Raw genomic sequence first — 14,870 nt, forward strand, 5'->3', positions numbered from 1 at the left:
ATTACATCGTACATCAGATAGATGGTCATGTTTTAGTTACTATCTTTGACTCCTTGAATTGAAAGCTCCTGGTTTCAATATATTTTGATGAATATGCCTTTTCCGTTACTATTTCCTCTAATAATATGCTAGATGCATCCTTAAGGATCCAGAAGTCGAGGACACCTTTGCAGCTGTAAAATGCTGACCATTTCTACTGGGATTTCAGTTTTCAACTTTCCTTTGAAGCAGTTTGATTTTCAACATTTTTAATATTCTAGATGCCCCTTTACTCTTTAAAATAAGTAAGAATTTAGCCATGTTTGATTGTTTGAATGATAATGGCTCCCATGGGCTCATATATTTGAATGCTTAGTCACCAGGGAGTGGAACAGTTTGAGAAGGATTAAGAGAATTAAAAGGCAAAGAATGTTAGTGAGTCCCTCTACCCAAGAGCTGCCCCCAGACCTATTACATAAAGTTAGTACAAAGGACTTAATTTGTCAGTTACCAACCTCTGGCTATCAAAACCACATGGGAATTCCTTCTGGAATTGTTTCAAGGGTCACCATTACATTTCAAATGCATAAGAATTGAACAATGGCTTTACCTATTTTAGGTCACACTGATCTAGTCACTCTGTCAAGGTCTCTCACTTTTTCAGGTGGATTTCTCACAAGCCACAGGGGTGCTAATTGGCTTTTGTTTTTGTTTTTTGTTTGTTTGTTTTGAGATAGGATCTCACTATGTAGCATTGGCTGAGTCTAATTACAAAGTCTAGTCGAGCTCACTCTGTAGACCTGGCTGGCCTGAATTCAGAAACTCAGTCTGTTTCTGTCTCAGGAGTGCTAGGATAAAAGGCCTTTGCCACCATGACTGGCTTAATACTGTCTTTAAAATGATTATTGAGTTCCACAATTTAAAGATGTCTGGTTAGGAAATACTCACAAACACACTAAAACTTGCCCTCCCCCACCCAAATAAAGTTCATTCATTCACAACTGTTTTAAAATTGACACCTGTTATTCCAGTATCTGAGCTATTTGATATAATGTTTCTAGCTTTTTAGAGTTTGAGGATTCTGTACACTGCTAAAGAATCAAAGAAAATTTGTTTTCTGAGGTAGGATGTCAGTGTAGCCCAGCCTGGCCATGAGCTCACACTCCTGAAGACAAAGCACTCCTGGGTGCTTGCAACTTGCCTTGCACATGATTAATTTTGTACCATTTAACAGTCTTTGTATAAACACAGTATAATTGGTTATTAAGGGTTGATTTCTTTTGCAGGGGATGGGGATTACATAGGGTTTCTCTGTGTGGCTCAGTGTGGCTCTGGCTGTCCTGGAAGTTGCTTTGTAGACCAGGCTGTCCTCAAACTCAGAGATCCACCTGCTTCTGTTGGGACTAAAGGCGTGCACCACCACTGCCTGACTTAAGGGTTGGTTTCTTAAAGGAAGGTAACTTGTACTTTCAGAATTAAACCATACTAAGAAACTTTTAGTTCCTACTCTTTTTTTAATAGTTTGATGAATGGTAACATTGCTTTGCTATTTGTTCTTTAAAACTGCACCTTTTTGTTTGGAAAACTCTTGGATCTAGAATTACCTAATTCAATATATATTACAGATGAGTTGAATCATACTGTCTATTCAAAACTAAGGAGCATGCATTTTCCTTCCTTTAAATTCCATAAATAGCATAGGGGTTTGTTTTTATTTTTTTAACATTCATATCAAATTAGTTAGAAAAGTATACAGGTTTTATTTGGATGTATTTAACTTGTTAAATTGGACATGATATAATTACAAAAATGTGTTTTATCTGACTAAAAGACTAAACTACTGAAAGTGACTGAAGAGCAGGATGGAAAATGTGAGGCTCTGCTGGACACTCAGGTGCAGGGAGAGACGTTTCTGCCACTTCCAACATGTTTCTGAGGAACAGCTCCTTACTGAGTGAGTGCGAGTATTAACCAAGAAGCAGCTCTAAGATCTCTGTGTAGTCACATATCCCTTCACAACCATGATTTATTTAAAATGGACCTATGTATATATTCACCATACAAATGAAAAGTAACTGATAGCTGCTTAAAAATGTATTTCTTCATTTATTGGATCTAATTATTTCACTTTAATAAAAGATATAGACATTTAAAATATGTTGTGACTATATGGTTTTCTTAATAAAAAGGGATGATATCCCCCCCAAAAGCTGAATAAAAATTCCTGCAAAATGACCACCCACCCTCCTACACTCTCCTTTCAGTGCAAACTACATTGTAGGAACAAAATCTCTATTAGAGAACTCATTTGAGAAATGACTATCCCTGAAGATAGTATACTCTCAGTCTTTAACTACTTAAGAAAAGTCAGTATTGTGTTTTATATAAAGATTTAGCTTTGGGAAAAGAGCCTTTGAAAATTATAACTGAAGTTATCTTCAGTTAACTGGCATTAGGAACACAAAGGTCTATGCATTTTTTCTTGCATTTTTCCCTTGAAGATTGAAACATCACTCTAGCCCTCCCCATGGTTAAATAAACAGTTCCAAGCCTCAGGACAGAACTGAATGGTGTGAACAAGTCTAGTGATAAACCACAGACCAGGTCCTGAATATAGCTGAAGTACACTGTGCCTTTTCCCATTTAAGAAGCACCAAACCTGGAGCCAAGTTTCAAAAGGTAATTTAACAGCAGGAACTATAATTTAATCACATATCATATTACACTATGTAACATTATGTATTTTACCTACTGATGTAACACAGTTATGTTTATTACAAGCATCATTTTCTAAGACTTATTGTACAGGTACTCCTTTTCAGGAATTACTGCTTATTTTATAGTGCCTGTCTACATTGGAACATTAAATCAGTGATAGGTATATATAATGCAATGCAGTGTGCAATTTCTCCCTACCCCAGAATAAGATATTATTAACACAAATCAATTAAGAAAACCAACACAACTATAAAAACTGATCTAAGACTGTCAGCAACCCAGATGCACATCTGAACAGGTCAACAGTGCTTCCCCCAAACATGAAGGTATAGGCTTAGAGTTGGTGTAGCAGCAGCTGGTCTTTAGGACAAGTAAATCAACAGTTTCAAGTGAAAAGTTACTCTGAGAAAACATCAATCCATTCTACTAACAAAAGCAGCAAATGCTGGTGTCATCTGAATGTCAAACTGTGCAGTTTCTGACTCATTAAGTTCATTTATGTGATAATAAGACTGGAGTTCTTGAGGCGCGCCAGTGAGATGGACTAGTATGTCAAAACCTCTCATTTGTTTTAATATTTAAATGATAACAATATGGAAACTAGGAAAAGGTCAGTGCTGGTGGCTCTAAACCACATGAAATTCAGTTTGTTTTCACAATAACAATGTATTCAACCCCCTGTCTCTGCAACCAAAGAGCAGTGCAGTATCCCTTCCTGCATAGAGGAGCTGAGGGCTATGCAAGTACAAGCTGCGACTAAGGGAGATGGATTCCGAGTACATAGCAGTCCTGCATACTGACACAAAGTATGTGAGGAGAGCTCAAACTCATTTGTACATCTATATTCAGCTAAAGCTTCACAGCAGCAATGGGCATCAACAGTGCACTCAATATAGACACTTTTCAAAACTACTCCAAAAAACAAATGACAAAAGTAGTTAAGAACAACTGAACATATGTTGTGTGTACCGGGTGTAAAGGGTGAATGGACCCTGTAGTTATCCCACTGTTGGAAGTACATGAAACTTAGTCCACGTCCATCTCTCCAGACTCAGTGTGCTGTGAGCTGCCTTTTGCTGGATCTGGGTTGGTCTCTGTACCACTCTGTCCATCCATTGGTCCATTGTGTTCACTGTTAGCTTTTGCTTTGTCTTCAGGAACTTCTACTTTTGGTTTGGGCTTATAAACGATGGGGTTACAGAAATTATCCAGTTCCTGAAGACAGAAACAAGCCATGCCAAATATTACACAAAACACTTAAGATGGCTGACAGTACTCTCCAACCTCTTAAAACTTGTGTCCTCATACATTTAAATAGTTCTACGTATTTAACATTTTTATTACTGTACTTTTTATTTTTTTATTTTGGCTTTTCAAGACAGGGTTTCTCTGTGTAGCTCTAGCTGTACTGGAACTCACTTTGCAGACAGGCTGGCTTTGAACTCAGAGATCTGCTTGCCTCTGCCTCCTGAGTGTTGGGATTAAAGGCGTGCACCACCACCACCTGGCTATTGCACATAATTTTTAATTCTTTATATGTCAGATGTTTTGAGAATTATGTCAACACATTTCTAAACATTTATATGAAAACAATTTTAATAAACAGAACCAGGGCTGGACACTAGTGGTGCACTCGGGAGGCAGAGGCAGGTGGATCTCTGTGAATTCAAGGCCAGCCTGGTCTACAGAGCGAGATCCAGGACAGGCACCAAAACTACACAGAGAAATCCTGTCTCGAAAAACCAAAATAAATAAATAAATAAATAAACAGAACCAGATAACTGTACATAGTATTTTTATGAAAATAGCTGAAAGACAAAAAATAAAAAAGTAAGTGTAATTTAATTTTAAGTTTTATGTAATTTGTGTATAAATTTTTTTTGCATTTTTGAGATTATATTATAATTACATTTCCCCCTTCCCTTTCCTTTCTCCATACTCTCCTATAAAACCTCCTTGCTCTCTATCAAATTCATGGCCTCTTTTTTCATTGTTATTTTATGCATAGATGTATATGTACACACATATATAATCCTAAATATAAGCTCGTCAGTCTGTATAATGTTACTTATATATGTTTTCAAGACTAACCACTTGGTATTGGATAAGCAATTGGTGTGCTTTTCCCCGGGGAAGACTATTCCTTTTGCTCTCAGCCTTCCTTAGTGGCCTGTAGTTCTCTGGGTAGTGTTGAGGGCTAATGGACTTTTCCCTCCACCTTGGCATATCTGTTGGTGTCACCCTGTTCAGCTCACTTTTGGGCAGTCATGTTGGTAAGACTTGATGGGCAATTTGCTTTTAGGCATTTTCTCTCTCCTTGCTTTTTACACAGAAATGAGAGATTCTTACTTCAAGTGATGAAATTTTAAAGTTTTTCCAGACTCTTCTAGAGGTTGGGATAAGATCTTATGACAGAAAGTGACCCCTCAGGGAGAATGGTCTAGTTACAAACTGCTTTTGATGAGTTCCAAGTCTTATCTGATTTACAGGGAAGTACTTACAAGCTTCTGGACAAAACAGAACTAAAAACTTTTTTACTTTATCTAATTATATAGTACCTGCTTTAAAAAAAAGAGGAATATCATGTACAAAAAATATCAAACAAAGGAAATCTTTTAATATTAATACTTCAGTAAACATCCTTCTAGATGTTAAGACACACACACACACACACACACACACACACACACACACACACACACACACACACACTGTGTATATTGAAGTTCCTAGAAAAATGCCCTCTCTAGCTGACTAATTAGAATGCTGTGATTGTGGAGAGTTGAAGTGCTGATCTAGAGCTAAAATTATGGGATACCTTTAGGCCCCCATTAATGTCTGCCCTCATATCTTTCCAGCTCTCAGATAAACATTTGGAATAGACTAGCTTCCACCATCCCCAAAGCCAACAGTGTCATCAGATAGTGTCTGAAACCTGGAATGGAATTTTCTGCTGCTGTAACTTCTCTAACTTTGGCCCCAACCAATGTATTTGACAAATGTCTTGACTTATGACTTACTTTGCAGAAACTAAGTTTATGAGACCACTTCCATGATGAAATGTTATTCAGAGCAACCTGTGTCTGTGTTCATGGTCCAATCACTCACAATAAATTATGTCCTTATTTCTTTTGAAGTGAGAGCTGTGTCTTATGCCTACAAATGTGATTTTATTAGGGGTTTGTAAACATTTTTACTCAATGTGTTGTAAAATTGTATAACTATAACATCGTATTTGATAGCTATATTACATATATAGTCGTAATTCCTAGAATTTTTGTAGTAATTTCTAGAATTGTGATTTTTGGCTAACAGTCACACACTCACTTCAAATGTCTACATATATGTGTATATTACATATTCTGACACAATGTCTCAGAAAAAGTTGTACAAATTTAAATTGGTCAGGGGAGAGTACTCACTGCTTCATGTCCTTCCAACTATAGCACAGATTAGAAATGCAAACACAGCGAATGATGGAGACAAAATCACCTGCATTCTTAGCGACTGAGTGCGCATCTCTTCTTGGTCAGCTCCCAAGTTTTCAGCTCCAGTGTTTTCACTTATGTCCATCTTTGCATCGTTTTGGTGCTATGCTTTTCATGATCTTTTTTTTATAGCTTTTGACATTTTTATTATCAATGTTTATTAAATTTCAAAGTTTATCTGAGATTATATAAAATTAAAAACAGGATTTCACAGTGGAAGATTTCACATTCCAAAGATAGACCTATTCAATAAAGATATTCGAGGTCTCAAGGAATTTGGATACTTATGTTGGTCACATTACTGTACTTCACTCTGTACTACTCTTGGAACTAAAAAGCCAGCAATGTCTAGCAAGTTTCAAAAGGAAGTAGAAAGTCCCTCATACCTAGAATTGTTGAAGTCAGCAAAGCAAACAAAGACCGGCCTTAAACGTCGCTTCTCTGTTCTTTTGCAGGTTGATTACTTCTCAGTGTGACACCCATTAGTTTTTCAGTCCCTAAAGTTGTTTTAGTGCTTAAACCATTAAAAAGGAAATTTTATCTAGTGAGATGGCTCATCAGGGAAGAGTACCTGCAAGACAAGCCTGGGAACCTGAGTTCTATCCTGAACACCCACATAAAAGTGGAGGCCAAGAACCAATCAGCACAAAGTTGTCCTCTGATCTCCTGAGAGCCACAGCACATGTGTCCACACACTCATTGTGTCCTTTCACACACATCATAAACATGGTTTCTAAAAGAGAATTTGGGTTTCTTACCTTTGACTTTGCAACTATTTCTGATACTTTTACCACAGGATCTTGAGTAAGACTTAATTTGTTCTGTGCATTCATCTTACTGTTCAGCCAATTCATGGAGTCACTGATGTACTTTTCAGCTTTTTCCATTTCAGCAGGATCCAAATGATCATACCTTTCATCCTATTAAAAAAGTAATAAAATTGTAAAAGAAAGAAGTAACTAGTTTTTCCTAAGTAATGGCTTATTGATAATTTCTCCTTAAAACATTCAAGTTCTTACTTATTACACACTTCATGTATATTAATGTAAAGATGCCACATATAAGATAATACAAGCTGAAGATACTAGGAGAAGCTATAAAAACAGTGCAGACTTGCAAAGGACTCCCAGAAGAGGTCAGCTTTGGAGAAGAACCATCAGTAGAGGCCCTGCATTGGGCAAGAGTAGGATTTATACAGAATAAGGAGAAAGTAGGCACACAGGTGTATAGTGAGGGAGAAAGAAAATTCTGAACATACCATAAAACTAGGTGGTGCATTCTTGACCCCCAAAAAAAAGAAAAAAAGAAAAAAAAGAAAGAAAGAAAAGAAAAAGAGAAAGAAGAGAGAAAGAAAGAAAGAAAGAAAAAAGAAGGAAGGAAGGAAGGAAGGAAGGAAGGAAAGAAAGAAAGAAAGAAAGAAAGAAAGAAAGAAAGAAAGAAAGAAAGAAAGAAAGAACGGACAATGAAATCCTGTCCAAAAACCACAGATGCAGCTTCTCCATCTGGGAAACCTCTAAGAAATCACAGTCTACATCAGCAGCCAGCAGAGCAGAAATCAGCAGCCACATAACATACCAGCAAGAGGATTTCCTGGTAAAGAGTATGGATTACACAGAAAATACAGAGGTGTTGAGGAAGGAGAAGAGGGCTATAGGACACACATGACATGAAAGCAGAGGTGGTGAAGGGTACATGGATGTAGGAATTAGAAGGGGTAAAGGAGGGTCAGCCCAAACAAATTTCCTTTGAAAATGCCATAATGAAACATAACACTGTATATGCTAACTAAAGGGTTTTTTTTAATTTTTTTTTTTAATTTTTATTTTGCAATACAATTCAGTTCTACATATCAGCCACGGATTCCCTTGTTCTCCCCCCTCCGGCCCCCCTCACCTTCCCCCCAGCCCACCCCCCATTCCCACCTCCTCCAGGACAAAGCCTCCCCCGAGGACTGAGATCAACCTAGTAGACTCAGTCCAGGTAGGTCCAGTCCCCTCCTCCCAGGCCGAGCCAAGCGACCCTGCATAGGCCCCAGGTTTCAAACAGCCAACTCATGCAATGAGCACAGGACCCGGTCCCACTGCCTGGAAGCCTCCCAAACAGATCAAGCCAATCAACTGTCTCCCCCACTCAGAGGGCCTGATCCAGTTGGTGACCCCTCAGCCATTGGTTCATAGTTCATGTGTTTCCATTCGTTTGGCTATTTGTCCCTGTGCTTTATCCAACCTTGGTCTCAACAATTCTCGCTCATATAAACCCTCCTCATTCTCACTAATTGGACTTCCAGAGATCCACCCGGGGCCTAGCCATGGATCTCTGCATCCAGATTAAAGAGTTTTTTTTTTTTTTTAAATAAAACAAAACAAAATTTTTTTACTGAATTTATTTTCCTTCAAGTTCTTTAAGACAGGTTCTAACTTAGCCAAAGCAGGGCTTGTCCTGCTCTGCTGCCTTAGCTTCTTCAGCATTGATTAAACTCCAAAGTTAAAAAGGGGAACCATGGGATGCCATTTTCTAAACTGTTAAGCTTTTCCAGTTTTCTTTGTAAGATTACAAATTATACATCATCACACTGGACTTGGCTTCTAGGCTGCTACATTTTATTCAATTTATCACTACCTCATGGATTAAGTTTTCTTTGCTAGTTATTTGAATTAATCAATATACATGCCTTGTAAAAATTATCTGTAGCCTGGAGCTGTTTGCGGAACTTTCAACCCTAACCAACTTGAGGCTATTTGTAAAGTCTGAAATCTCTACTACTACTATTTAATAAACTCCTCTTTAAAACACCACCTACTTTTTGAAGTTTTCTCCATGTCAATGTATTTAAAAATGTAACCAATCCATATCAAAATCTTTGGAGTAATTTCGGCCTGTTACACTTCTACCTTTTAAACAAGATGGTCCATCATCATCAGGTTTGAGCTTCCATCATTTCTTGACTGCTATATTCTAACATCTTAACCAGTCTACTACTAGATTCTTCATAAACTAGGTCAAGTCATAATTGCTTCTATGCTCTAAAACCTCCAAGCTACCTGTACCAGAATCTTAAACTTCCACAACAGCTCAGATGAGGCCTTCTGTGATCAGGCATCTGTCTCCTCCCCAGATTTAAGTCACACCAGCTTTAATGTTTCTTTTGTATGTTCCCCCAAGGGTGTGTGTGTTAGGGAGGGAGGCATATTTAAGGGTCAGAGGGCAACCTACAGGAGTCAGGTCTTTCCCTCTATCATGTGTGACCTTAGGATTAAACTTAGGTCATCAGGCTCTGTGGCTTTTATGCACGAAGTCATCTTACGGCTCCCCAGTTTCTGTTTTCAAGACCATTTCTTCTCCATACATTCTGAGCCCTGGCTTCCCTTAATTTTCTTCTGATACGTAGATCTCTCCTTGGTCTGCCAAGACAGAGCTCCTGGAGGTCCCTTATTTTCTCCATTTTCCCCTTTATTAGCACTTTATTTTCCAACTGAAGCAAATGAAACCAAACAGGCCCAGTATTTCTGTTTGCTAAAGTCCAGGACCCGCAAAACATCCTGGCATGTAATTAGAACTCACATGCCTAATCAAAAGTAAAGTCTTAGTTTCCTTTGGATGATATCTTAAACCCACACTCAAGACCACCACTAAAGTCAGAGGAGCACCAACCATGCCAGGAACTATACCAGATTTGAAATATGCTCGGTATTTTGTCTGCCTCATTCTTTACTTTTCCATTATCCATATATTCTGTTTGTGAGTATGCAGGCAGAATGGGCTAGCCAAGTTACAGATGTTCTTTTACAACACACACAAATCTTCTAAAATAAAGGATTCAACTGTATATTGGAAAGCTGTATAGACACTGAGAGGCTGTATATGTACTGACAGCAGCTACTTGAGTTTGACTCCTGACTCCTATCAGTACTAGCTGTGTAATCCAACAAGTTGCTTGAACATCCAGATCTTCTCATAGGTGAACTGGGACAGCAGGATTCATTGTTCATAGGTAATAAATACGCTGGTGAGAACTGTGTGAGACAACTCACTCACAGTGCTTAAGATTTACTAAGTGCTAGGATCTAAACTTTTGGGATGATGCCATGCCTGAATGGTTCTGATGTTGCTCTCTCCTGTATACAGATGCAGTGTTAACATCAATGATCAAATGTGGGAGATAACTGCATATGTAAGTAGTGACCAGTAAACCTGACCTCATGGGACAACTTCAACAAGATGGCTTGTTTCTCTTGAGTTTTCTGGAACAGGGCTGTATCTACTGGTCTGCTGCAATATGACAACAGCAACGAAGAGGTGAACAGACACAGGGAAAACTAAGGTATAAACCAATAATTTCTTCAACAGTCTGCTAGGCCTGAGTGGTTACTTACTGTTCCATCCAAATGGACACATGATGTATACTACCTGAAGCTTCAGAACAGTGAAGAGTTAAGAGAGGTTTGGGTGTGTACAAAGAACAAAAAGAGATTATGGATGAATGACAGATGAAAGATTAACAACAATTTAGGCAAAGAAAAAACACAGTCTGTCAAGGAAGACCCTTTTTTTCATGTAATAAACACACAAATGGAAAGCAATGGACTTAGTCACTGGAACAATTTAAAGCATGGCTTCAGGGAAATCTAAAAGGTGAAAGCCTCAGATCCGAAAAGTCCTGGAGTTCTCTGCAGTAATTCTTCACTACAAGGCTGTAAGTTTGGTGTGCTCGGTCTCTTTGGAGCTGAGGACTTCTCCAGGCACCACACACCCTTCCTCCTCTGCAGCTGCCGTCCTAGCCCCATACCTTGTTTCTGTGTGCTTCTATCACTTTCAGGACAAGCTGAATCTTTTTGCCCAAGTCGTTTAAAGCTTTGGGCCTCTCTTCATGCTCCACATACTTCATTTGAATGGGCTGGCCATATTTCTATTAACATAAGAAACATTGAAAAAGAATGAATAGTTCTAACAGAATACATTTATTTCTCCCTTACAGGATGATAAATAGGCAAAGACAATAGCTAGACAAAAATATGTCCTTTCTATTTTCCCACAAACAAATGTATTCCAGTGGCCCTTATCCTACTTTAACCCTTCTTTTATCTAAAAATTTATCTCTTGACTCTTCAAACCCCCAAATCTAATCCAAACTGTCAATCCTTTCAAAGCAAGGTGCTAAAACTTTGTAGAACCATTTGAAAAAGAAAGTAAGGACTACTCTGCTGCATATGGAATTCACAAATTTAAAACTTGTTTTCAAATTTTATTTTTGATACAGGGTTTCTCTGTGTAGGTCTGGCTGTCTTGGAAATCACTATGTAGACTAGGCTGGCCTCAAACTCACAGAGATCTACCAGCTTCTGCCTCCCAAATGCTGAGATTAAAGGCATGTGCCACCATGCCCTGCAAAATGAACCAAACTAAATAACAGTGCTTTTGCATCATAATTTTTACAAGACTAAAATGTTTCAAACATTAATATTCACCTATTACTTAAAGCAATTTACTAACCTTTAGCTCCTGAAGCTTATCCACATAAATTTGTTTAGGTTGGTCCTCTCCTTCTTCATAAAGCCAATTTTCTGTGTCTTCCAATAATGTAGATAGTTTATTCATGTCCTAGTTATACATTTAAGAGACATTAATTACAAATGCCTTAGAAATAAAAGTAATTGAGGAAAGAGATACTTTTAATTTCAGTACCATATTCTTGTGACCTTATTCATAAACATGTATTTCACTATCCTTCAACTTGAAAAAAAAGCTGATAACCATCAAGACAAATTAACAATAACAAATTTGATGGATTTTTTAAAAAAACATAATTCTAACTAGGATATTCAAATTAACATTCAAATAAACATTCAATATAGTTCTTACAATTTCAGACTTACTTCTGGAGTGATGAACTTTTCGTAGACAGTGCCCAGTTTGTCTCTGAAATCATAGACGTATTCTTCAACAGCATTTTTAGCATCATTTCTTTCTTTCTCTAACTTATCTTGCATTATCATCTTCCCCTATTCAAAAAGTTTCAGATTATCATAAAAATATGCGTTAGAGAGCTGCTAGTCAAAATCATGATACCACTTCATACCTTCTAAGAGGTGCATATTAAAACAACAACAGATAAGACTCTTTGATGCTGTAGAGAAACTGAACTCCTGGGGCACTGGTGAGACTGAAACATTCTACAGCTTTGGATCACAGGAACAGTGTGAAGGTCCCTCAAAAATAAATAAATTATCAGCCAGGTGTAGTAGCATATGCCTTTAATTCTAGCACTTGGGAGGCAAAGACAGGCAAATCTCTGAGTTTGAGGCCAGCCAGAGCTACATAGTAAGACCCTGTATCAACCAACCAAATAAATAAATGCAGAATAATGACTTCCCTCAAACCTAGCAGTTCTACTACTGAGTATATACCTAAATGAATGGAAATTAGACACTCCACAGATATTTGTATGCCAGCGTTTAGTGAGCCATTATTAATTAGCACCAGAAGTATAAACTGAAGCACCCATTAACTGATGAATGGATAAAGGACATATGTACACATACAACAGAACTATGAGGCTTAGAAAGGAAGTTCTATGTATGAGTGAACCCTGAGATCATGCCTAGTAAAACAATCCAGGTAGAAAAGGACAAGCATTGTCTGATGAAATTTATGTGAGCTGTCTAAACAAGGCAGACTCTTAGGAGACAGAAAACAGAAGAGTGTTCAATGAGAACTGGGAGAAAGAAGGAGTAGAAAGTTTTAATTCCATGCTACAGCATTTCCATTTGGAATAGCTGAAAGCTTTGGAAATAGTGGTGACTGTTATATAATACCAAATGTGATCAATACTAACACTGTATACTTAAAAATGGTTTTAAGATGTCAAATTTTAAACTACATGTATTTTAGAGAGTATTAATATATTCCTAAACCACTGACTTGTATGCTTTGAGTGAATGAATTATATGGTATGTGACTTACACCTCAGTAACAGCTTTTGAATACATCTATACATGTTCGAATTCCAGCATCTCCATTTATTACTTGGGGATAGCAAAAGTCATCTACTCTGAGTTTTATTACCCTAAATTGTCTAATTCCACAAGGCTGTGATTAAGATCTATTGTAACTCACATGCAGTATCTTCCTCCACACATGATGCACTACCCTTGGTCAGGGATATATTAACAGTAGTTGTGATGCTGACCTTTGGAAATCGACCACCTGAATCCAAATATGAAGGTTCTTGTCTGACTTGGGGCATACTGTACACAGGCTTCAGGTTTTCTCATCTGTAAGCTATAACCTTTCCCAGGACCTATGAATTATCTTTGTTTTGAGAACATGGAAGATGTTAGCAAGAACTATTAGGATCAAAAGCAAGGAAAGAATGAAATTATAATTCTTGAAGAAAATTTTCACTTAAAGCACCAGTTTTCTAAATATAAGGATCCCTTGACAAGCTGTGATACAATGGCCTAGATTTAAAAAGAGACATTTTAAAAATTAATGAAAGTCTCATTTTACACATAAACCTACTATGGTTTCCTATGGTTTGTTCCTTTGGAAAAATTAGGCTCTAAACATATACATTTTGAGTATTACATGAGATCTTTAGGAATTATTATGCATGAATAGAGTCTTGTTAATAAATAGATATTATGCATTGGTATTTGAAAAAAGCAAGCCTTATAAAATCAAAATCTCTTCACCTAATGATGGACAGTGAACAGTTGAATGCAATATGTGGTGATATTTTATTTGTGCTTTAATAAATAAAGCCCGAGAGAAAGATCAGAGGAATAGGACAAACCACGAGCTAACCTCACCTCACCAACTCCGCAGCTTCCAAAGAGAGCTTCTTCCTGTATACTCATGTTTATATGCCTTTTCTGTTCTGTTCTGTTCTCTCATTGGCTCTCTTAGCCCAGCTATATCACTTCCTCTTCCTACACTGCTCTGTCACTTTCTGTCTATCTGTAGAGACCTCCAGACTTCTATGGTTGGTACTGGGATTAAAGGTGTGTGTCACCAAGCTTGACTCTGTTCCCTAGTGTGTCCTTGAACACACAGAGATCCTGCCTGCTAAGTGAGAGGATTGAGGGCGTGTGCTACAGCTGCCTGACTTCTTTGTTTACGTCTAATGGCTGGCCTTTTCCCTCTGATCTCCAGGCAAGCTTTATTTATTAAAGCACAAATAAAATATCACCACCGCAATATGTTTCAAATACTGACCTAATGCTTGTATAAATTAGTAACCATCATTTCAATATAAAATTAGAGGATAAATATAATCACTTCATACAGTTACTGCTAAAGAAAGAACTCACTTCTCAAGAGACCGGAACTAAACATGAAAATAGACAAGAGCATGTAAGAAAATGTTAATAATGACAACAGAGTTGAAAACATTCTTAATCAATACTCTGAACAGTCTTTAAGTAGCACACATTTAAAAGGGGGGGCCTTGCTAGGCCAGAGGAGATGTTACATGCCTGTGATCTTAAAACTCAGAAGGCAGAGGAAGAAGGATCTGACCAGCCTGGGCTATACAGCAAAACCCTGCCTCAACACCTCCCCAAAACAAAACACAAAGAATTCTCCAAACCAAGCCAAAATAAAAAGGGAGCTGTTCCTATTTTATTACTATTAAAGACAATAAAAGAGGGAGTTAGGGGTGATGGCATATGTTTATAATCCTAGCAC

General features: G+C 37.6%; 1 protein-coding gene across 2 annotated transcripts in view; it reads right to left on the reverse strand.

Moving 5' to 3' along the window:
- Positions 1–3,524: 3,524 nt before the first annotated feature.
- Positions 3,525–14,870, reverse strand: part of Hspa4l (heat shock protein family A (Hsp70) member 4 like) — a 46,622-nt gene continuing 35,276 nt past the window's right edge. For both annotated transcript variants that reach the window (XM_059265178.1, XM_059265179.1), the window contains exons 16-20: positions 12,059–12,184; positions 11,676–11,783; positions 10,972–11,091; positions 6,944–7,105; positions 3,525–3,912 (exon numbers count right to left, since the gene is read on the reverse strand). In XM_059265178.1, coding sequence (XP_059121161.1) covers positions 3,724–3,912; positions 6,944–7,105; positions 10,972–11,091; positions 11,676–11,783; positions 12,059–12,184 — 705 coding nt within the window. In that variant the 3' untranslated portion in view covers positions 3,525–3,723. The remainder of the gene's footprint in view (positions 3,913–6,943; positions 7,106–10,971; positions 11,092–11,675; positions 11,784–12,058; positions 12,185–14,870) is intronic.

Source organism: Peromyscus eremicus, chromosome 6, assembly GCF_949786415.1.
Source record: "Peromyscus eremicus chromosome 6, PerEre_H2_v1, whole genome shotgun sequence".
NCBI lineage: Eukaryota > Metazoa > Chordata > Mammalia > Rodentia > Cricetidae > Peromyscus > Peromyscus eremicus.